The sequence below is a fragment of the Pongo abelii genome, chromosome 5 (genome assembly GCF_028885655.2).
Source record: "Pongo abelii isolate AG06213 chromosome 5, NHGRI_mPonAbe1-v2.0_pri, whole genome shotgun sequence".
Classification (NCBI taxonomy): Eukaryota; Metazoa; Chordata; class Mammalia; order Primates; family Hominidae; genus Pongo; species Pongo abelii.
This window is the reverse complement of record NC_071990.2, coordinates 29,276,398-29,302,443: the sequence shown is the minus strand read 5'-3', so window position 1 is coordinate 29,302,443 and position 26,046 is coordinate 29,276,398. Positions and strand designations below refer to the sequence as shown.

General features: G+C 36.8%; 1 protein-coding gene across 3 annotated transcripts in view; it reads left to right on the top strand.

The window, feature by feature from the left end:
- LOC100448298 (olfactory receptor 5V1) overlaps positions 1 to 14,257 on the top strand; it is a 109,057-nt gene extending 94,800 nt beyond the window's left edge. For all 3 annotated transcript variants that reach the window (XM_054557331.2, XM_002816605.5, XM_063725417.1), the window contains one exon: positions 13,127 to 14,257. In XM_054557331.2, the coding sequence (XP_054413306.2) occupies positions 13,209 to 14,171 (963 nt within the window). In that variant the 5' untranslated portion in view covers positions 13,127 to 13,208 and the 3' untranslated portion in view covers positions 14,172 to 14,257. The remainder of the gene's footprint in view (positions 1 to 13,126) is intronic.
- Positions 14,258 to 26,046: the final 11,789 nt, after the last annotated feature.

Here is a 26,046-nt window from a genome sequence, read left to right as displayed (position 1 = left end):
AATGCCTAGTAGGTAATTAATTTGTTGAGAATTGAGATTTGATTTTAAATCACAGGTGATGATTAAGAACCATATGAATCTGGGAGAAATAACTCTTCTTTAATCCAAATTCTTAATTTTAAAGGGCAGGCAATATAATGATTAGAGGTCAAAGGATTCAGAAATTCTGTTTTTATGTGATAGTGGCATACTTAGCTGCCTCAATTCTTAAATAATTATATGATCAAAATTAATCAAGCAATTATACTTTTACAAGGCATGCTCAAAATTAACATTTAATCTATCACAAAATATATGGATACTGTATATTCTTTAGTGAGTTTTTGATACATCTTCAAGAACACATAACATGCAAAGGAATAGATATTTGGAGGACTAATCAGTCTTCAGTGCCTGAAGAATATTTCTTTAGTAAGAAGTAGTGTGCAATGTAAGCTTCCCCCACCTCCAGGAGGAAATCAGGATGCTTTCTCCTAATTTAAGCTGAGAGAAAAACCAGTTAGAGAGCTTGATTTCTACATCTGGAATTTTGGAGTCCAAAGACTGATATTTCTTACGTGGCCAAGAAGCAAAATCTAGAGAACTGCATTTCCTGTGATAATAGGGGAAGCATGTGGGTTGTTTCTCACTGGACAGATGTGGGCCAGGAGGTAGTAGTCCACCTGGAGCAGGTCGGACTCCGCAGGACACTTCCTGAAACATAATTATGATGGCAACAGAGCCACTAGAAGACAAATAGATGCTCAGGGGTTGAAGCAGGAATCAGAAGTAGTGAGTCTCAGGACTTGTGCTTGAAGATCCCCAAGGTGTGTCTCTGAGGCTCTTGAAATATTCCCATAAGATGTGGGGATCTTCTTAATCCAAAGGGCATTTTCCTTACTCACTCCAGCCCCATGCACTGGCCTTCAGAGACTGAGTAGAGTCTTGGCACTCACCTAGAAAACCCATCACTCAGAAGTTTATCAGCACAGACTCTGTAGGGAACATTATTTTGTGTTACTTCGTTGTGTTCATAAAAGCAGCCCTGTATCAGTCTCTCAGAGTCTGAATGGTAATCTCTGCTCAATATCTCCAATCACAGGTGAGTAAGTATTTTTAATTGCTTAACTATGGCTTCATTGCTCTTAGAGATACACTTTTCTGTCTTGCTTTTCGGATATGAGACTAACTGTGTAGCAGATGGAAGTGTAATGACCTGAGGGGTTCCAAAGGAGGGGATAATAAAATTGTCTGTCCCATGCTTTGGGTGACACTCAACCTATTAAGTATGTGAATCAGGAAGCTTCTTTCATTTTGGGTAATTTTTATGTCATTCAGAATAGCCCTCTGCTGGTTTGCCGATTTTTTATTAAATAAAGGACAGTGTATTTATTCTGTAAAAAGAGATTAAAATGCCACTGGATTGCAGAGAATAGTATCAGGAACACACTTTGTGTGACTTTCTCACAAGAAACCATCTTTCATGTCGATCTAATATCCTTGCATGCTAGCTATTATTGATTGAGGTTTTGCCACACTGATTTTCACATATTTGCTATATGATTTCAGTTTTTAGTAAGAAATTGGATAGTATACTTTGAGAAAATTTGAAATTTTAAGATTCTGAATTCCTAAGGTCTCTTTTTTGAGAACACTCTTTAATGAAGAGCTACTGGGTCTGTTAGAAGGAAATGAAAAAGTCAAGACTGAGAGCTTGGAGGGCACACATTCTCGTGAATTTTCTGGCGGCCTTTCCTTGTGGGCTCTTAGAGGCCATTCTTGAGCTCTTTACTATGATATGAAATTCTGAAAACATTTTCTCGGTTGTCCTTGTATTATATCAAGTTTTGGTTCTTTAGTAAGGAGTCAAGACCATGGCTGCTTGGAAAAGGAGTAATTTTCCTATAACTCTGTGTGAAATACTTGTGCTTTGTGTGGTGAATTCTATTCTGTGCCAGGGTCAATCTATGCCTATGAGAGGCAACAATGATCCATGTAGCACAATTTGAGTACCAGCTGCGGGATGTTGTTCTAGATTTGGAAATAGAAGAATTTTTTTCTACTCTTAGTTCACTACTTGTTAACTATGTGATCTTATAAGTAATCCTCCATAAATTACAGACTCCTGTGCTCTAACTAATATAAATGTTATAAGAATAAAAATAATATGTAAGGTCTGAACATTTTTTCCAAGTTCTACATCATAATAAGTATGTAAAAAAGGGAGGAAATGCAATTGTTTTCTTGGAAAATTTTGCTATACTGCCTTATATTTCAACAGTAGTAATCCATTACTGAATGTTAGACCACTGTGTCCCCAGTTACTTATTAATTCATTGAGAAATAGATTAGTAAGACAGAATATGCACCATACGATATTATGGACAAACAGGTTATATAAGTCACACAAATAAGTACGTTGTGTGTTATGCGTCATAGTCAAGATTGAAACAAATGCCTACAGATTTTCCAGGAAGGGACAGAAACATTTCACTTGAAGAGAAAAGAGGCATTTAAGCTGAGCTTTAAAAATATGTAGATTAGCAGATAGAAATGAAAGCAGGAAGAAAAACATACAGGCTGAGTGGATAAAAAATGACTAAAATTAAGAGGCTATTCTGAAAAAGAAAATTCTTATTTCAAGGCAAATAACCTTAGAGGAGTAATATATTATTGTTTAAGTTATTTCGTTTAGTTGTTTTATCACAACAGCTTCCCCACAAATAGGGACATGGGAAAGGCATGTTTTGAAGTAAAGAGCAATGATCACAGAACATAGAGGACTTGGGTAACAAAACAAAAGCATCAGGAGATCCCCGGGAGAAAGTAATTCCTTCTCTTAATGTGTAAGAGACCCTGAGAAGGGAGGTGGGCTGCTGAGCCAAGTGTGTCCTCCTCCTGTATTTTGAGAACTGGACAGCTGATACCATCTCATAATGGCCTATGTTTGTGTTGGAGGACAATTCTCTGCAGGATAGCTTTTCACATGAGGAACAGTCTGGCAAGAAAAATGGGGCCCCTTATTTTCACAAACAATTCTTTTAATAACAGCACTCTTTCATACACTAACTGCAATTCAGTGCTTCCCTGAATTTCTACTTTTATGCTTCTCCTTCTTAGTCTCGTAGTTTAGCTTCTACTTGCAGGAAATTCGTTCTGAGAAAGTTCAATTCTGTGTTCTCTTTTTTCCTACTTCACACTCTCTCATTCATAGGAGTAGTTTCAACTATCCTCTATATGCTGATGTGTTACAAATTTGTATCTCTAGTACATACCTCTCCTCTGAGGCCACATACCAAAATATGTCAAATAAACATATTTTCTTAGATATTCAAAGATATCTCAAATTCAGCATGGCCAAAACTGAACACGTGATCTCCCCCTGGATCTGGATTTCCTTTTTTTTTTTTTTTAAAATATACTTTAAGTTCAGGGATACATGTGCAGAATGTGCAAGTTTGTTACATAGGTATACATGTGCCATGGTGGTTTGCTGCACTGATCAACACGTCATCTCAGTTTTAAGCCCCACATGCATTAGCTATTTGTCCTAATGCTCTCCCTCCCTTTGCCACCTACTCCCCAACAGGCCTCAGTATGTGAGGTTCCCTCCCTGTGTCCATGTGTTCTCATTGTTCAACTCCCACTTATGAGTGAGAACATGTGGTGTCTGGTTTTCTGTTCCTGTGATAGTTTGCTGAGGATGATGGTTCCCAGCTTCATTCATGTCCCTAAAAGGACATGATCTCATTCTTTTTTATGGCTACATAGTATTCCATGGTATATATGTGCCACATTTTCTTTATCCAGTCTATCATTGATGGGCATTTGTGTTGGTTCCAAGTCTTTGCTACTTTAAATAGTGCCGCAATAAACATACATATGCATGTGTCTTTATAGTAGAATGATTTATAATCCTTTGGGTATATACCCAGTAATGTGATTGTTGGGTTAAATAGTATTTCTGGTTATAGATCCTTGAGTAATTGCCACACTGCCTTCCGCAATGGTTGAACTAATTTACACTCCCATCAACAGTGTAAAAGCCTTCCTATTTCTCCACATCCTCGCCAACATCTGCTGTTTGCAGACTTTTTAATGATTGCCATTCAAACTGGCATGAGATGGTATCTTATTGTGGTTTTGATTTGCATTTCTCTAATGACCAGTGATGATGACCTTTTTTTCATATGTTTGTTGGCCACATAAATGTCTTCTTTTGAGAAGTGTCTGTTCATATCCATCACCCACTTTTTGATGGGGTTGTTTGTTTTTTCTTGTAAATTTGTTGAAGTTCCTTGTAGATTCTGGATATTAGACCTTTGCCAGATGGATAGATTGCCAAAATTTTCTCCCATTCTGTAGGTTTCCTGTTCAGTCTGATGATAGTTTTTTTGTTTTGTTTTTTTTTTCTGTGCAGAAGCTCTTTAGTTTAATTAGATCCCATTTGTCAATTTTGGCTTTTGTTGCATTGCTTTTGGTGTTTTAGTCATGAAGTCTTTGCCCATGCCTATGTCCTGAATGGTATTTCCGAGGTTTTCTTCTAGGGTTTGTATGGGTTTAGGTTTTATGTTTAAGTCTTTAATCCATCTTGAGTTAATTTTTGTATAAGGTGTAAGGAAGGGGTCCAGTTTCTGTTTTCTGCATGTGGCTAGCCAGTTTTCCCAGTACCAATTATTCAACAAGGAATCCTTTCCCCATTGCTTGTTTTTGTCAGGTTTGTCAGGTTTTTTCAGGTTTGTCAAAACAAAGGTTTTGTCAGGTTTGTCAGGTTGTAGATGTGTGGTGTTATTTCTGAGGCCTCTGTTCTGTTCCATTGGTCTATATATCTGTTTTGGTACCAGTATCATGCTGTTTTGGTTACTGTAGCCTTGTAGTCTAGTTTGAAGGCAGGTAGCATGATGCCTCCAGCTTTGTTCTTTTTGCTTAGGATTGTCTTGGCTATACGGGCTCTTTTTTTGGTTCCATATGAAATTTAAAGTCGTTTTTTCTAGTTCTGAGAAGAAAATCAATGGTAGCTTGATGGGAATAGCATTGAATCTATAAATTACTTTGGGCAGTATGGCCATTTACACAATATTGATTCTTCGTATCCATGAGCATGGAATTTTTTTCTCTTCATTTGTGTCCTCTCTTATTTCCTTGAGAAGCAGTTTGTATTCTCCTTAAAGAGGTCCATCACATCCCTTGTAAGTTGTATTCCTAGGTATTTATTTTTTTTTATAGTAATTGTGAATGGGAGTTCACTCATGATTTGGCTCTCTGCTTGTCTCTTATTGGTGTATAGGAATGCTTGTAATTTTTGCACATTGATTTTGTATCCTGAGACTTTGCTGAAGTGGCTCATCAGCCTAAGGAGTTTTTGGGCTGAGATGATGGGGTTTTCTAAATATACAATTATGTCATCTGCAAACAGAGGCAATTAGACTTCCTCTCTTCCTATTTGAATACCCTTTATTTCTTTCTCTTTCCTGATTGCCCTGGGCAGAACTTCCAATACTATGTGGAATAGGAGTGGTAAGAGAGGGCATCCTTGTCTTGTGCAGGTTTTCAAAGAGTATGCTTCCAGCTTTTGTCCATTCATTATGATATTGGCTATGGGTTTGTTGTGAATAGGTCTTTTTTTATGTATATGTTCCATCAATACTTAGTTTATTGAGAGTTTTTAGCATGAAGGGGTATGGAATTTTATCAAAGGCCTTTTCTGCATCTATTGAGATAATCATGTGGTTTTTGTCATTGGTTCTGTTTATGTGATGGATTATGTTTATTGATTTGTGTATGTTGAACCAGCCTTTTATCCCAGGGATGAAGCCAACTTGATTGTAGTGGATAAGATTTTTGATGTGCTGCCGGATTTGGTTTGCCAGTAGTTTATTGAGCATTTTTGCATCGAGGTTCATTAGGGATATTGGACTGAAATTTTCTTTTTTTGTTGTGTCTTTGCCAGGTTTTGGTATCAGGACGATGCTGGCCTCATAAAATGAGCTAGGGAGGAGTCCCTCTTTTTTATTGTTTGGAATAGTTTCAAAACGAATGGTACCAGCTCCTCTTTGTATCTCTGGTAGAATTCAGCTGTGAATCCATCAGATCCTGGAGACTTTTTGTTTTTTAGGCTACTAATTACTGCCTCAATTTCAGTACTTGTTATTGGTCTATTCAGGGATTCGACTTCTTCCTGGTTTAGGCTTGGAAGAGTGTATGTGTCCAGGAATTTATCCATTTCTTCTAGATTTTCTAGTTTATTTGCATAGAGGTATTTATAGTATTCTCTGATGGTAGTTTCCATTACTGTGGGATCAGTGGTGATAACCCCTTTACCATTTTTTGTCGTGTCTATTTGATTCTTCTCTCTTTTCTTCTTTACTAGTCTGGCTAGCAGTCTATCTCTTTTGTTAATCTTCTCAAATAACCAGCTCCTGCATTCACTGATGTTTTGAAGGGTTTTTCGTGTCTCTATCTCCTTCAGTTCTGCTCTGATCTTAGTTATTTCTTGTCTTCTGCTAGCTTTTGAATGTGTTTGCTCTTGCTTCTTTAGCTCTTTTAATTGTGATGTTAGGGGGTCGATTTTAGATCTTTCCTGCTTTCTGACATGTGCATTTAGTGCTATAAATTTTTCTCTTAACACTGCTTTAGCTATGTCCCTGAGATTATAGTACATTGTCTCTTTGTTCTCATTGGTTTCAAAGAACTTCGTTATACCTCCCTTAATTTCATTATTTACCCAGTAGTCATTCAGGAGCAGGTTGTTAATGTGATTGTGAGGTTTCATGTAGTTGTGAGGTTTTGAGTGAGTTTCTTAATGCTGAGTTCTAATTTGATTGCACTGTGGTCTGAGAGACTGTTTTGATTTCCATTCTTTTGCATTTGCTGAGGAGTGTTTTACTTCCAATTATGTGGTCGATTTTAGAATAATTGCTATGTGGTGCTGAGAAGAATGTATATTCTGTTGATTTGGGGTGGAGAGTTCAGTAGATGTCTATTAGGTCTGCTTGGTCCAGAGCTGAATTCAAGTCCTGAATATTCTTGATAATTTTCTGTCTCATTGATCTGTCTAATATTGACAGTGGAGTGTTAAAGTCTTCCGTTATTATTGTGTGGGAGTCTAAGTCTCTTTGTAGGTCTGTAAGAACTTGTTTCATGAATCTGGGTGCTCCTTTATTGGGTGCATATGTATTTAGGATAGTTAGCTCTTCTTGTTGCATTGATCCCTTTACCATTGTGTAATGCCTTTCTTTGTCTTTTTTGATCTCTGTTGGTTTAAATTCTGTTTTATCAGAGACTAGGATTGCAACCCCTGCTCTTTTTTTCTCTTTCCATTTGCTTGGTAAATATTTCTCTATCCCTTTGTTTTGAGCCTATGTGTGTCTTTGCACATGAGATGGGTCTCCTGAATACTGTACACTGGTGGGTTTTGACACTTTATTCAATTTGCCAGTCTGTGTCTTTTAATTGGGACATTTAGCCCATTTACATTTAAGATTAATATTGTTAGTGTGAATTTGATCCATTCATCATGATGCTAGTTGGTTACTTTGAACATTAGTTGATGCAGTTTCTTCATAGTGTCTTTGGTTTTCATATTACGGTGTGTTTTTGCAGTGGCTGGTACTAGTTTTTCCTTTCCATGTTTAGTTCTTCCTTTAGGAGCTCTTGTAAAGCAGGCCTGGTGGTGACATAATCCCTCAGCATTTGCTTGTCTGTAAATGATTTTATTTCTCCTTCACTTATGAAGCTTAGTTTGGCTGTATGCGAAATTCTGAGTTGAAAATTCTTTTTTTTTTTAAGAATGTTGAATATTGGTCCCCACTTTTTTCTGGCTTGCGGGTTTTCTGCAGAGATCCACTGTTAGTCTGATGGGCTTCCCTTTGTAGGTAATCTGACCTTCCTCTCTGACTGCCCTTAACATTTTTTTCTTTCATTTCAACCTTGGATAATCTGATGATTATGTGTCTTGGGGTTGCCCTTCTTGAGGAGTATCTTAGTGTGTTCTCTGTATTTCCTGAATTTGGATGTTGACCTGTCTTGCTAGGTTGGGGAAGTTCTCCTGGATAATATTTTGAAGGGTGTTTTCCAACTTGGTCCCATTCTCCATGTTACTTTCAGGTACACCACTCAATCATAGGTTTGGTCTTTTCACATAGTCCCATATTTCTTGGAGACTTTTTTCCTTCCTTTTCCCTCTTTTTTCTCTAATATTGTCTTCCCACCTTATTTTAGTAAGTTGATCTTCAATCTCTGATATCCTTTCTTCTATTGATCAGTTCAGCTATTAATACTTGTGTATGCTTCATGAAGTTCTCATGCTATGTTTTTCAGCTCCATCAGGTCACTTATGTTTTTCTCTAAACTTCTAGTTAGCAGTTCCTGTAATCTTTTGTCAAATTTCTTAGCTTCATTGCATTGGGTTAGAACATGCTCCTTTAGCTCAATGGAGTTTGTTATTACCCACCTTCTGAAGCCTACTTCTGTCAATTTATCAAACTCATTCTCTGCCCAGTTTTGTGCACTTGCTGGAGAGGAGTTGCAATCATTTGGAGAGAAGACATTCTTCTCTAGAAAAATGTTTTTGGAATTTTCAGCATTTTTGTGCTGGTTTTTCCTCATCTTCATGGATTTATCTACCTTTGATCTTTGAGGTTGATGACCTTTGGATGGGATTTTGTGTGTGGGTCCTTTTTGTTGATGTTGATGTTATTGCTTTCTGTTTGTTAGTTTTTCTTCTACCAGTCAGGCCCCTCTTCTGCAGGTCTGCTGCAGTTTGCTGGAGGTCCACTCCAGATCCTATTTGCCTGAGTATCACCAGTGGAGGCTGCACAACGGCAACTATTACTGCCTGCTTCTTCCTCTGGAAGCTTCATCCCAAAGGGAAGCCCAGTGCCAGCTGGAGCTCTCCTCTATGAGGTGTCTGTCAACCCCTGTTGGGAAGTCTCTCTCAGTCAATAGGCACTGGGGTCGGGGATTCACTGGCAGAGGCAGTCTGTCCCTTAGCAGAGCTTGAGCGCTGTGCTGGGAGAACCCTCCTTGTCAGGATCCACTGCTCTCTTCAGAGCCGGCAGGCAGGAATGCTTAAGTCTGATGAAGCTGCGCCCACAGCTGCCCCTTCCCCCAGGTGCTCTGTCCCAGGAAGATGGGAGTTTTATCTCTAAGCCCCTGACTGGGACTGCTGCTTTTCTTTCAGAGATGCCCTCCCCAGTGAGGAGGAATCTAGAGAAGCAGTCTGGCCACAGCCACTTTGCCACGCTGTGTTGAGTTCCACCCAGTCCAAACTTCCAGGCCTCCTTAGCACTGTCAGGGGAAAACTGCCTACTCAAGCCTCACTAATGGTGGATGTCCCTCCCCACAACAAGCTCGATCATCCAGGGTCAACTTCAGACTGCTGTGCTGGCAGTGAGAATTTTAAGCCAGTGGTCCTTAGCTTGCTGGGCTCCATGGGAGTGGGACCCGCTGACTGAGACCACTTGGCTTCAGCCCCCTTTCGAGGGGAGTGAACAGTTCTGTCTGTTGATGTTCCAGGTGCCACTGGGGTATGAAAAAAAACTCCTGCAGCTGGCTCAGTGTCTGCCCAAACAGCCACCCAGTTTTGTGCTTGAAACCCAGGCTCCTGGTGGTGTAGGCACATGAGGGACTCTCCTGGTCTGCGGATTGCAAAAACCGTGGGAAAGGTGTAGTATGTGGGCTGAAGAGCACAGTCCCTCACAGCTTCCCTTGGCTGGGGAAGCTCCTTGCGCTTCCCGAGTGAGGCAATGCTGCACCATGCTTCTGCCTGCCCTCCAGGGGCTGCACCTTCTTCCTAACCATTTACCTAACTGGTACCTCAGTTGGAAATGCAGAAATCACCTGCTTTCTGCATTGGTCTCACTGGGAGCTGCAGAGCAGAGCTGTTCCTATTCAGCCATCTTGCCAGATTCGCCAGCAAGTGCCAATTTCCTGCTTTCATTTCAGAGAACGACACCCCCAGCCATCTGCATGTTCAATCCAGGAATCTAAATCAGCACAGTGCACTCGTTTAGGCCACAAAGTGAAATGTAAAACCCAATATCACCACTGCAAGTCTGAGTAACTTTAGGCAAATTATTTAATTTCTCTGAAACTTATTTTAAAATTTTGTACTTGTAATATGGACATGATATGTCTCTTCCATTGTGTGTGTGTGTGTTTTTGGTGTGTGTGGGTGTGTGAACTGGGTAATATAATGATTGTTGAATTGTTATGTTATAATAAGCATTTAATATATGTTGGTTATGACTACTATCCTTAATTTATCCTTCTTCATCACTTTATACCAAAATTGTAACACTGTATATTCTAATATCTCTCAAATGCCTCTATTTCTATCCAACCAAATTGTCACCACTCTAGTCTGCAGTATATATATAATGTGATGTTATAATGCGTGTATATATTTTGGAATGATTACAGCAGGCTAAATAACATATCTGCCACCTCACATACTTATCATTACTTTGTGGGGAAAATATTTAAAATCCACTCCATTAGCAATTTTGGAATATACAATACATTTTAACTATAGTCACCATGCTATGCAATAAATCATTAGAACTTATTTCTCCTGTGTAACTGAAACTTTGTACCCTTTGACCAGTCCACCCCTGTCCACCCCTACCTCAACCTCTGGTAACCACCATTCTATTCTCTACCTCTATAGATTTGACCTTTTTAGATTCCACATATAAGGGAGATCATGCAATACTTGTCTTTCTGTGCCTGGCTTATCTCACTCAGCATAATGTCCTCTAGGTTAATCCATGTCAGAAATGACAGGATTTTCTTTTTTTAAAGGATGCATAGTATTCCACCAGGTATATATAACATATTTTCTTTATTCATTCATCTATTGATGAAGATTTAGGTTGTTTCCATGGCTACTGTGAATAACGCTGCAAAGACCATGGGAGTGCAGATATCTCTTTGAGATAGTGATTTCAATTCCTTTGGATATATATCTAGAAGTGGAATTGCTGGATCACATAGTAGTTGCATTTTTAGTTTTTTGAAGAAACTGCACTGTTTTCCAAAATGGCTCTATTAATTTACATTTCCATTAACACTGTGCCAGTTCCCTTTTTTCCACATTTTTGCCTTAAAATATATTTGTTGAATAAAATGAGTAGAAGGGTTAATTCCTCCTCAGAAGTGGAAGGAAAGGTTAAAAAAGATGAAAGGGGAGATAGAGATTAGGAATAGGGAAAAAGATTGATTTGAGAATACAATTTTGGAGTTCTTCTGTAGATGGAATGAAAATTGTCCTAGTGAATTTATTCGATTGTGGTAATATGAAATACTATATTATGTGAATTTTTTCAACTTATCCTCTCCCTTCATTAAAAACATCCACAGTAGTTCACAAGGAAAGAAGACAGCAATTACAACAAAAGCACAATTAAGCCACCTTTCAAACTTCACATTGAAATGCATATTTGTCTATAGGTGAGGGCAATCAATAAAGTATGTAGTTTGAATGAATATACAACAATTATCTTCGTTTTTACATTTTTATTTTATTTTATTTATCTACGTTTTTATAATTTGCTTCAAACATTGAACTGCAGATTAATTTTTCTCACTTGAATTAGGCCTTGAGCATTTTAAATTAGGGGATTCTCCCTACAACTGTTTTAATTTTATTAAACATTTTTATTAACCAACTTAAACTAAGCTCTAGAAGAGTATCTTTTAATAACACAAACATGAACATTTAAATTAATCTATAGCTGGTCCAAGAAATAAACAACTACACTAGAAATTGATTGTTCAAATAACCATATTCAAATAACAACCAGATATTTAGAAACAATTGGATTTAACCATCAAAACACTGCAAGCATAGCACATTGCCATTAACAGTCAGAAATAGAAGTCATAACAATTTGTAACCAGTTAAAATAATTCAATTATATGAACCTAGGTTATATTCAAAACAAGAGAAGTGTTTTTTAAGGGCATTCTGTTGTCATAAGTTAATGGAAATTAAATTTTTAGCCACTCAATTGAAAGTATATTAGCTTTGGGAGTGATAAAGCTACCTTTTTTTACCTGCTAGCTGCATGACATCTTCCAGACATTTATCTTGCTGAGACTCAGTGTTCTCATCCAGAGAATGGGAATGATAAATATTACTTATCTTAAAGGATTTATGTAAAGACTAAATGAGATGCTGTGTAGGAAGTGCTCAGAGATTATCAGTGTCCTTCTATATGAAGCACTTAACAATGATTTGTTGAAACAGACACTAATTCCTGCACCAGCCAAATAGCTCTTGAATTTTCCAAATTGATGATCTATAGCAATAGGTTTCTAATTCATTAGGATGAGTCTCTTGGAAAGTTTATAAAAATTCAGATAACCTAACCCCAAATTCAGGGAATCTAATTCAATATACTTCTTGTTGAAATTTATCATATCAAAAATGAACAAATAAAACAATATAAATATTCATTAATAAGGGTGGGATATATAAAAACTTTGCTATATTCATACAAATACTTGAATACAACTCAAAGATCATGTTTTAGCATAAAACGTATTGCCATGGGAAATTAAGGAAAAATCAGATTAAAATAGGTACTTTTGATCCTCTATTCAACATTTCCTTATGGAAAATGGATCGGAAGAACATATACCAAATCATTAATAGAGATTTTCTCTGGTGACTACTAAAGATTTTTAATGTTTTAAATTTTCTTTTCTATATTTTTCCCAAATATTCTAAAACAAATACATTAATTTTAATCGGAAAAGAATATAAAACAAAATTTATATTAACGTTGAAGTATGAAAAAGGGGAGCAGGGATGGCTTCAAAGAAGCAAATGAATACCAGAGATTCTTCTAGAAATCGCATTCTACAGCACAGGTTCACACATCCCCAAGAAAATGCTGGTGAGCTGACCCAGCCATTATTAACAGAGAACTCTAGGACATATGGTGTCCATTTGTATTCTAATTTAAAACTTCCAGTGTTGTATATTTTACAAAGATTTGATCTGCAGATGAAACATTGGATGTATTTATATCTGTGTTCCATGGTAGGTAGGAGCTATGGTTTGCAAAAGAATGCTGCTTCTCTGGTTTGACATAAATGGTGATTACTTTTATTTGTAACCTTTTTTTCTCATATTTTTCAGGTCATGCTATTGCAGCATATGATTCATTTTTATAATCTGGTCTTCTCTTTGCCCCATTCCTGATAGGAAACCAGGCAACATCATGGAAAGAAAGAATCAAACAGCTATAACTGAATTCATCATCTTGGGATTCTCCAACCTAAATGAATTGCAGTTTTTACTATTCACCATCTTCTTTCTGACTTATTTCTTTACTTTGGGAGGAAATATATTAATTATCTTGATGACTGTGACTGATCCACACCTGCATACACCTATGTATTATTTTCTAGGGAACTTGGCCTTTATTGACATCTGCTGCACCACCAGCAATGTCCCCCAGATGATGGTGCACCTCCTCTCAAAGAAAAGAAGCATTTCTTATTTGGGGTGTGTGGTTCAACTTTCTACATTTGTTTTCTTTGTAGGATCAGTGTGTCTCCTACTGGCAGCAATGGCATATGATTGTGACATTGCAATCTGCAATCCTTTAAGGTATTCAATTATTCTGAACAAGGTTCTATGCAATCAATTAGCAGCCCCATGCTGGGCTGCTGGTTTCCTTAACTCAGTGGTGCATACAGTGTTGACATTCCGCCTGCCCTTCTGTGGCAACAATCAGATTAATTACTTCTGTGACATCCCCCCTTTGCTGATCTTGTCTTGTGGAAACACTTCTGTCAATGAGTTGGCACTGCTATCCATTGGGGTCTTCATTGGTTGGACTCCTTTCCTTTGTATTGTACTTTCCTACATTTGCATAATCTCCACCATCTTGAGGATCCACTCCTCAGAGGGAAGACGAAAAGCCTTTTCTACATGTGCCTCCCACCTGGCCATTGTCTTTCTCTTTTATGGCAGTGCCATCTTTACATATGTACGGCCCATCTCAACTTACTCATTAAAGAAAGATAGGTTGATTTCAGTGTTGTACAGTGTTGTTACCCCCATGCTAAACCCTATAATTTACACATCGAGGAATAAGGACATCAAAGAAGCTGTCAAAACTATAGGGAGCAAGTGGCAGCCACCAATTTCCTCTTTGGATAGTAAACTCACTTATTGAACCTCACAGGTTCAATAATCTTATACTACAAAATTAACTTTTTCACCAGTCAGCAGTTTTTATTAAAAGTTTAAAAGATAATTGCAATGTTGGGACAGATATTGAAGACTTGGTACACTCCAGTCTAAGTGTACTTAGTGTACTTATTCTTGAGCTTTAGTTAGTTCTATGAGAGATATCAATGTTGCTCTCTTTAGATATTATCTTCTTATTTATTTTTCCATTCCTGAATCTTGCATTCAAAGACTGTTTCCCTCTTTCATGAGATATTTGTTTAATGGACTTCATCACTTGAAAATTTCCCTGCTTTTTCATATTGCTTTCTGTATATTAAATAATGTGAAATATTTTTCTTCACATTCCTCATATGTTTGTCATATTTTTCTGTTCTTACTACTTAAGCCATGCTTTTGACTTTTCTTTCTTTAGTAGGCCCTCTTAATAAAACATCATCACCAATAGATTAAGAAATGTAATCACGGTAAAGTGATGTTTTACCTCCAGATCTGTTGGTAGCTAATTTTAATTTTATCACCTGCTGCATGGGCCAAGACCAATTTATCTTCACACTGGAATGAAGACAGTCATAATTTTCAATCCCATTTCACATGCATTCTTTATTCTATTCAAAAGGCAGAATTTCCTGAGGGATTTTTCTAAAACTAAGTCCCCAAAACATATTACTATTTTATAGAGTATCTTAAATTTGGGAAACTTTTTTCCCTAAAAATTTAGAAAACAGAATCAGATAAAATACAGAGAAAAAGCAAGGGTTTTTTGATGGGTAATAAAAAGTCTTAGTTATATAATGATTAAATTTAGAAAAAAAAGTAGAAATTACTAATGTTAAAAGTAAAAGTACTTAATTACTATTTTCTATGTGTTATTACCATGTAACGTACAGTTATGAAGTCAAGACAAATGGGAAGGAAGACTAAGTGGTGGAAGAGAGAAATAAATACAGACACTGGAGAGAAAATTTAAAAGATAAAGAGACCTAGAGATACCAAGAAGGGAAAATAAATAACATACAATGTAAGAGCCTAAGAGATGGAAAGAGAGATAGAAAAAGGCTTATAGATCAGGCAGAAACAAGTTGTCTAGTGTCTTTCTTCACTATTCTCTCAGGACCGTCTTCTTTTTCTTCCCATACCTACTGATGACTCCCTTGATTAAGTCTTGACTTCTCAGCCCCTCTTTTGTGTAATGTTGTCATAGTGTTCTAGTGGAGTGCCTTGTCTCCACTCCTATCCTGTTTAATGTACCCTGCACATCATCTCTGAGTTAACTTTATTAACATGGCGTTATGTACAGTCTCCTGTACTGTTTTTGTTTTAATAAACTCTACTGGCTTACTGGCACACTCTTCATTTAACTAAATATATTTGTAACCGCTGTCTATAAAATCTAAGTACTACCTACCTTGTAACTCATCTCCTGCAGGAACCCTAAATAATTCTTCCCCAGGTACTGCTTGATCTTTTCTGACTACATACCACTATTATGTAGTGATGTAATATTACTACATAAGGGAATATTATGATGATTCCCTTAATTTGGAATTCACATCTCCTCCCTTATTTGTTCAAAATTCTCTTCATTCTTTATAGTTCAATTCAAAATCTACTTTCTCCTCCATCATTCCACCTAATGTTTTCTATTCCTTCTTAAATCACATGGTACTGCCTGAAATGGTGGTGGTGGTGGTGGTAGTGAGAGTTACTTGACTAATCTATTTAAAATTACAACTTCTCACCACTCCCCCACTCAATAACTCTTGATAACTCCACTCTGTCTTTCATTTCATAGCAGTTATCTAAAGTTATTATTATCAGAATTATGTATCCTATTCACCTCTTTATCTTTAGGGCCATGAATAGAATAATTCCTGGCCTATCATAGGTGTTAAATACTCCTGAATAAATATATGAACATGGGGGGGCAGAAAGGAAAAACCAGTACCAGCCACTGCAAAAACACACTGAAATACAAGGATCAATGACACTATAAAGAAACTACATCAACTCGTGTGCAAAATCACCAGCTAGCATCATGATGACAGGATCAAATTCACATATAACAATATTAACCTTAAATGTAAATGGGCTAAATGACCCAATTAAAAGACACAGACTGGCAAATTGGATAAAGAGTCAAGACCCCTCAGTGTGCTGTATTCAAGAGATCCTTGACATGTGCCAGGACACACATAGGCTCAAAATAAAGGGATGGAAAAAATTCACCAAGCAAATGGAAAGTAGAGAAAAGCAAGGATTGTAATCCTAGTTTCTGATAAAACAGACTTTAAACCAAAAAAGATAAAAAACACAAAGGAGGGGATAACATAATGGTAAAAGGGGTCAATTCAACAAGGAGAGCTAACTATCCTAAATGTATATGCACCCAATACAGGAGCACCCAGATTCATGAAGCAAGTTCTTAGAGAGCTACAAAGAGACATAGACTTCCACACAATAATACTAAGAGACTTTAACACCCCATTCTCAACATTAGACAGATCATCAAGACAGAAAATTAACAAGGATATTCAGGACTTGAAGTTGGCTCTGGATCAAGTGAACCTGATAGATATCTACAAGCCCTTCCAGCCTGAAACAACAGAATATACATTCTTCTCAGTGCCACGTGGCATTTACTCTAAAATTGATCACATAATGGGAAGTAAAGCACTCCTCAACAAATGCAAAAGAACTGAAATCGTAACAAACAGTCTCTCAGACCACAGATCAATCAAATTAGAACTCAGGATTAAGAAACTCACTCAAAACCAACAACGACATGGAAATTGAACAACCTGCTCCTGACTGACTCCTAGGTAAATAATGAAATTAAGGCAGAAACGAAACCATTCTTGAAACTAATAAGAACAAAGAGACAACATACCAGAATCTCTGGGATGCAGCTAAAGCAATGTTTAGAGGGAAATTTGTAGCACTGGAAAGAACTCAAATTGACACCCTAACATCACAACTAAAAGAACTAGAGAAGCAAGCGCAAATAAATCCACAAGCTAGCAGAAAACAAGAAATAACTAAGATCGGAGAAGAACTGAAGAAGAGAGAGACACAAAAAAATGCTTCACCAAATCAATAAATCCAGAAGTTGTTTCTTTTTTGAAGACATTAAGAAAATAGACTGCTAGCTAGACTAATAAAGAAGAAAAAAGAGGAGAATCAAATAGACACAATATAAATGATAAAGGGCATATCACCACTGACCCCATAAAAATACAAACTACCATCAGAGAATACTATAAACATCTCATGCAAGTAAACTAGAAAATCTAGAAGAAATGAATAAATTCCTGGATGCATACACCCTCCCAAGACTAAACCAGGAAGAAGTCAAATCCTTGAATAGAGCAATAACAAGTTCTGAAATTGAAGCAGTAATAAATAGCCTAACAACCAAAAAAAGCCCAGCACCAGATGGACTCACAGTCGAATTCCACCAGAGGTACAAAAAAGAGCTGGTACCACTCCTTCTGGAACTATTTCAAACAATTCAAAAACAGGGACTTCTCCCTAACTAATTTTATAAGCTGAGCATCATCCTGATACTAAAACCTGGCAGAGATGGAATGAAATAAGAAAACTTCTGGCCAATATCTCTGATGAACATCAATGTGAAAATCCTCAATAAAACACTGGCAAACCAAATCCAGCAGCACATCAAAAAGCTTACCCGCCACAATCAAGTCGGCTTCATCCCTGGGATGAAGGCTGGTTCAACATACACAGATCAATAAATGCAATTCATCACATAAACAGAACCAATGACAAAAACCACATGATTATCTAAATAGATACAGAAAAGGCCTTCGATAAATTTCAACATCCCTTCATACTAAAAACTTTCAATACACTAGGTATTGATGGAACATATCGCAAAACAATAAGAGCTATTTATGACAAACCCACAGCCAATATCATACTCAATGGGCAAAGGTGGAAGCATTCCCTTTGAAAACTGTCACAAGACAGGGAAACCCTCTTTCACCATTCCTATTAACATAGTATTGGAAGTTCTGGCCAGGGCAATCAGGCAAGAGAAAGAAATAAAGCGTATTTGAATAAAAAGACTGGAAATCAAATTGTCTCTGTTTGCAGATGACATTGTATATTTAGAAAACCCCATCGTCTCAGCCCAAAATCTCCTTAAGCTGATAAACAACTTCAGCAAAGTCTCAGGATACAAAATCATGTGCAAAAATCACAAGCATTCCTATACACCAACAATAGACAAGCAGAGAACCAAATCATGAATGAACCTCCATTCATAATTGCTACAAAGAGAATAAAATACCTAGGAATACAGCTAACAAAGGATGTGAAGGACTTCAAGGAGAACTACAAACCACTTCTCAAGGAATTAGGAGAGGACACAAACAAATGGTAAAACATTTCATCCTTGTGGATATGAAGAACCAATACTGTGAAAATAGCCATGCTGTCCAAAGTAACTTATAGATTCAATGCTATTCCCATCAAACTACCATTGACATTCTTCAGAGAATTAAAAAAAAAAAGGCTACTTTAAAACTCATATGGAACCAAGAAGGAGCCTGTATAGCCAAGACAATCCTAAGCAAAAAGAACACAGCTGGAGGCACAACGCCACCTGACTTCAAACTACAACACAAGGCTACAGTAACCAAAACAGCATGGTACTGGCACCAAAGCAGACACATAGACCAATAGATCAGAAATAAGATGGCACATCTACAATCATCTGAATTGCAACAAACCTGACAAAAACAAGCAGTGGGGAAATGATTCCCTATTTAATAATGGGAATTGGGAAAATGGGCTAGCCATATGCAGCAAACTGAAACTAGACCCCTTCCTTACACCTTATACAAAAATTAACTCAAGATGTATTAAAGACTTAAATGTAAAACCCAAAACCATAACAATCCTAGAAGAAAATATAGGTAATACCATTCAGGAAATAGGCATCAGCAAACATTTTATGATGAAATTGTCAAAAGCAATCGCAACAAAAGCTAAAATTGACAAGCGGGATCTAATTAACTAAAGAGCTTCTGTACACCAAAAGAAACTATCATCAGAGTGAACAGGCAACCTGAAGAATGGGAAAAAAATTTTGCAATCTACCCATCTGATAAAGGTCTAATATCCAGAATTTACAAGGAACTTAAACAAATTTACAATAATAAAACAAATAACCCCATCAAAAAGTGGGCAAAGATATGAACAGACACTTCTCAGAAGATATTTACGCAGCCAACAAATCATGAAGAAAAGCTCAACATCACTGATTGTTAGAGAAATACAAATTAAAACCACAATGAGCTACCATCTTATTCCAGTCAGAAGGGCAATTATCAAAAAGTCAAGAAACAATAGATGCTGGCAAGGCTGTGGAGAAATAGGAACACTTTTACACTGTTGGAGGGAATGTAAATTAGTTCAACCATTGCTGAAGACAGTGTGGCAATTCCTCAAGGATCTAGAACCAGAAATACCATTTAGCCCAGCAATCCCATTACTGGGTATATAACCAAAGGAATATAAATCATTCTATTTTAAAGATACACACACATACGTTTATTGCAGCACTATTCACAATAGCAAAGACCTGGAATCAATCCAAATGCCCATCAATGATAGAATAGATAAAATGTACTACATATATACCATGGAATACTATGCAGCCATAAAAAGGAATAGGATCATGTCCTTTGCAGGGACATGGATGAAGCTGGAAGCCATCATCCTCAACAAAGCAACAGAAACAGAAAACCAAACACCGCATGTTCTCACTAATAAGTGGGAGTAGAATAATGAGAACACATGGATACAGGGAGGGAACAACACACACCAGGGCCTGTTGGAGGGTGGAGGGTGGGAGAGCATCAGGACAAATGGCTAATGCATGCAGGGCTTAATACCTAGGTGATGGGTGGTTAGGTGCAGCAAATCACCATGGCACACGTTTACCTATGTAACAAACCTGCATGTCTGCACATGTATCCCGGAACCTAAAATAAAATAAAATTTAAAATATATATAAACATACCATAAAACTACCATGACATTGAACATTCTAGAGGGTTTGTGCATGAAAGTTTTTGCTTTCTTATTACTTTTTATGCTCCCAGTTAACACACATCTTACAGGAAGTATATATTTTAGTATTTCTCACATCCCATAGTTTATTTCATTCACCATAGAATATTATTCCAGAATATTATGTTCACAGAATAGATGAATAAGCAGAGATAATAAATGATATAATTTAGTTGGTTGTTAATATTATTTTAAGTCAAAATTTTCTGACACATTTGCTTATTAGATGATAAAAAATTTTTTTGGTCAACACATATTTCTCATCAAATATTTCCAAAGTGGGAAACATCCAAGCCTCATACTTTGACAGCATGCTCTTCTGTCTCAATGTAGTCTACCTCTTTCACTTTTTTTTTGCTTTAAATATTAACCATGTACAACTGACTTTCACTTTATATGTCTGCAGCTTTTACTTCTATTCTAAATTCAACCAAATCTCATAATGCCATATTTTGTTTTAATTCAAACTCATAACCCTTTAATCAAAATCAGTTGCCATCTGTTTTATCAATACCACTGCAATTCTCACATTCTGTTTATATCCCATTCGTTTTCTTTACTTTCTGATGCTCTTCCAGTGATTAATTCACAGCTCTGAATAAATATAGCATTTTGTTAAATCTAAGGCTGTTCAGTTTCAATATACTAAAGAAAATAAGTAAAGAAATATTAAAAACAAAAAAAAGTAAAATACATATAATAAAACCTAGAGAAGCAAATCCCAAAAGCAATATGCTACCATACTGATAAGGGAGTGCTGGGAAGGGAAGAACGTGGTCCCTTTAAATGATACAAAAGGGGAGAAGAGAAGTGCTGGGTAGAGGAATGTGTGGTCCCTGACTAGGGCTCCACCCCCACGGACCTAGGTGAGGACAGGCACTCCTGCTTTTTCGCCCAAATGTTGCTTTTCAAAAGACCACCCTGACCCACCATGCCCCTATCCTTGGCCTATAAAAACCTGAGGCCCCAGCAGGCAGACACACAGGTGGCCAGATGTCCAGAGGAGCACGTTGGCGGAAGAAGATGCAAGCGGCTGGTCTTCGAGAGGATGTCGAGAGGAGCACGCAGGCAGAAGAGCACGCAGGCAGAAGAGCACACAGACAGGCACCAGCATGCCAGCAGGCCATCAACTGGTGGGAGGAGGTGGAGTTTGACTGCGGCATGGGAGAGCAAGGCCCGAGTGGCCCAACTCCAGGGGAAGACCATCTCCCTTCTGGCTCCCCCATCAGTTGAGAGCTACTTCCACTCAATAAAGCTTTACACTAATTCTCCAAGCCCATGTGTGATCTAATTCTCCCGGTACACCAAGGCAAGAAACCCTGGGATACAGAAAGCCTTCTGTCCTTGTGACAAGGTAGAAGGTCTAATTGAGCTAACACAAGCCACCTGTAGACAGCAAACTAAGAGCACCCTGTAACACACGCCCACTGGGGCTTCAGAAGCTGCAAACATTTACCCCTAAACACTGCCATGGGGTTGCAGCTCCACAGCCTGCCTGTCTGTAAGCTCCCCTAGATGTTTGAGCAGTGGGGCCCTGAAAAAGCGAGCCACATCCCCATCGCATGCCCTGCGAGGGGGACAAGGGAACTTTTCCCATTTCAATACCACTAGAGAGGTTCACAGACAATTTGAGCCCTGTTTTCTCATAACAGAAAAGGAAGGACAGTCAGAACTGTGCGAAGTGAGGATAAAGAAATAGAAAAGTGAGCCAATAGTCATTGGCATTATACACCTGAGAAAGCAGCAGCAGTTACCATACTGAGCATAGCCGGAGGAGTTCACCACAGTTAGAGAAATGAAGGCAGAAATGGTAGGTACACCTGTGGATTTGGAAGTTAAAAACTGATGAGGTTTTAAATCAAAGGAATCAAAGGTTTGTTTTTCTTTGTAATATAAGAAAATAATTTGCTTACAATCTTTTTTTACCTGTCATACACTATTATTCGTTTATTGTTATAGTTGGCAAATAAAAATTATATTTATCACATACAACATGATGTCTTGAAATATGTATACCTTGTGAATGGCTAAACTGAGCTAATCAACATATGCAATATCTCACATACTTTTTTGTGGTGAGAAAACTCATCTATTCTTTTAGCAATTGTCAAGAATACAAAACGTTATTAACTGCAGTCACCATGTTGTACAATAGATCTCTTGAACTTATTTCTTCTATATGACTGAAATATTGTATCCATTTACCAACATCTTCCCACCATATCCCCTCCCAGCCCCTAGTAACCACAATTCTACTCTCTATTTCTATGACTTCGACTTTTAAAAATTCTGCATAATGTGAGATCATGTAGCATTTGTCTTTCTGTTCCTAGCTTACTTCACTTAAAATAATGTTCCCCAGGTTCATCCATGTGGTCACAAATGACAGAATTTGCTTGTTTTTTAAGACTGAATAGTATTCTATTGTGTACATATGCCATGTTTTATTTATCCATTCATCCGCTGATGAACACTTAGGTTGATTCCATGTCTTGGCTATTATGAATGGTGCTGAAATAAACATTGGAGTGCACATATTTCTTTGATATGCTGATTTCATTTCCTTGGATATATACCAAGTAATGGGATTCCTTGATCATATGGTGGGTTTAATTTTTTAAAGAACTTTCATACTATTTTCTATAATGGCTATACTTATTCACATTCCCATCAACAGTGTGGAAGAGTTCCTTTTTCTTGACATCCTCACCAGCATGTGTTACCTTTTGTCTTTTTAATATTAATTATTCTAACAGATATAAGGTTATATCTCATTGTGGTTTTCATTTGCATTTCTCTGCTGACTAATAATTTAGTATTTTTTCATATACCTGTTGGCCATTTGCATGTCTTCTTCTGAGAAATGTCTCTTCAGGTCGTTTGATCATAACTGGGTTATTTGTTTTCTTTAATTGGGTTATTTGTAATGTACATTTTGAATAGTAACCTCTTAACAGATGTGTGCTTGGCCGATTACAAAGGTTGTCTCTTCACTCAGTTGATTGTTCGCTTGGCTGTGCTGAAGCATTTTTGTTTGATGTCGTCAAAATTGTCTCTTTTTGGTTTTATTGCCAGTACTTTCAAGGTCATATCCAAAAAGTCTTTCCCACATCAATGTCATGTAACTTTTTCCCCAATATTTTCTTCTAGTATTATTACAATTTCAAATTACACATTTAATCCAAATGTCTTTAATCCATTTTCAGTTTTTTTAAAAAATATAGTGTGAGATAAGGGTCCAATTTCATTCTACTGGCATGCAAATATCCGATTGTTCCAACATTAGTTGTTGAAGGAACTGTCTTTTCTCCATTGTGTGCTATTGGCATTTTTGTCAAAAATCAATGGACTGTAAATGCATACATTTATTTCTGAGTTCTTTATTTTTTTCCATTAGTCTTTCTGTCTGTTTTTATGGCAGTATCATGCTGTCTTAATTGCTCTAGTTTTGGAGTGTATTTTCAAATCAGGTAGTATAATACCTGCAGCTTTGTTCATTTTTTGCAAGATTGCTTTGGCTACTTGGGTTATTTATTAGTTCCATAGAATTATAGGATTTTTTCCTATTTCTGTGAAACATATCATCGATATTTTGATGAGATTATGCTGACTCTGTAGATTACTTTGAATAGCATGAACGTTTTAACAATATTAATTCTTCCAATTCGTAGGATATATTCATAGGATATTTTTCCAATTATTTGTGTCTTTTTCAATTACTTTAATCAATGCTTTATAGTTTTTTGGTGTACAAATCTTTAACTTCCTTGGTTATGTTAATTCCTAAGTATGTTATTTTTCTTTTTTTGTAGCTATTGTAAGTGGGGTTGTTTTCTTGATTTCTTTTTTAGATAGTTTGTTGTTAGTGTATGGAAATAATTTTTATATGTTGATTTGTATCCTGCAAACTTATTGAATTCATTTATTATTTCTAACAGTTTTTTGATAAATTCTTTATAGTTTTTATGTATGATAATATACCACATGCAATCAGGGACAATTTTAACCTTCTCAGGGGAAGAGACAGAATGAGTGTACTTACACCACCATAATGGGAAAAAGAATGTGTATTTTGAAATTTGATTAACCTTAAGTGAAACAAAATAGTCAGTGTTTATTTCTTCCAGTTACATTTTTCCATCCCATTTTTAACACTTCCAGTATTGGAAGAGTTTGAATTGTAAATGGATGTGGAAATAGCTATAAGGTGATGGAAGAACCACCATACTCATAATCAGAAGACGTGCATTTGAAGTTGAACACTACTGATAAATACCAGTGCAATCTTAGTCAAGATAGTTATGGTTTCTTTAATCTGAATTTTCTTTCCTATAAAATAAAAATAATTTTTAAAAACAAAAATACAAAAGTATTTTTTGAAATAACTATAGAAAATAATACATCATTACTAGGGTGGCTGAATGCTCTTCCATGCTTATATGTGATGTTATTTAGTGTAGTTAATATATATTAACCCATTTAACACACCACATGTGAGAGATACTATTACCATCTTTTTTACAACTGAGCCACCGAATTAACTAGCTTTCTTTAAGTCACATACCTAACAATTGGTGGTTCATTGTTCAAACTCACACAATCTGATTCTAAAAGATGTATTGTTAACTGGTGTATATGCCATATTGAAAATTAGCAACAAGGTTTATTGCTTTCACAGAACATTTAAAAAGAATGCAGGATTGATTTGTTTGTTGGGAGTATTTTATTAGATTATTCTAACCCACTTAGACATAAAACAAAGAAGAATTTGAAATTTTGGAGTTTGAATTCTGTCTCCCACTATAGAGAGTAGGTAACTAGAATAACTTTGGAGGCCTCCTCAGTATTTGTTTTCTTCTAAGACTACAGGTTATAGCAATTGTTAATTTCTACTAAAGATGTGTGTTCACTGAGGGCTGTACTGGCAAAGAGTCCACACAGTTTACACAGAGCTAACAGCAGCTTCTTAACACCATCATTTTTCAGTTTTCGTACAATTAAAAATGGTCTCTTGGAAACTGGCTCTTATCAAGAAAGTTTTTGTTCTACTAGTAGGTCACTTGGGGGCTCATTAGAAAGCTTACAGATAATTGTATTGTTAAGATGTTATAAATGTTTTCACAAAGTCAATAAGTACATAATTGCTTAGGTGCCTCAAAACTGTTTTCTTTGAAGAGCAAGATGATCCATCAGGGCATAAGTATTAAATACCTCCAAAGTGTCTCCAGAGGTGCCGGCTTTGTTAGGTAGTCCCTGGTGCCTTTCTCTCAGGTGTGCCTCATGGTTTTAAAAATTACTTCTGCAAGAGGCCTCTTGGGGTAAGCCACTTAACAAACAGCATTGAGATAAACTTTCTTCAAAGTCTATCCTTCAAAGTTGGCCTCCTTAGGGAAAGAGATGGGTGACTTCATGCAAAGCACCACACTCAACTGTAAAGGAGAAAGGGTCATTACTATTAAAAAAGGAAGACATTTCAGAAAACCTCAAGGGTGTTTACTTTTTCTCTGAAAGCCCCTTACCCCAGAATGAATGAGAACTGGGTTCTTGTTAATACAAATATATATGCATAGAGAGAGGGCAGAGAGAGAGGCAAGGGAGAGAGTTGGTATCAGCAAAGTTCCAGTTCTCATTCACCCTGGGGACTATGTATGTACAGTATATATTCACATAGTCACCCATTCACTTATTCTCTTGTTTTATTTAATTCACTATTCTGATATACTGGATCATTATTATAGTAGTCTACCATATTGAAAGTTCTA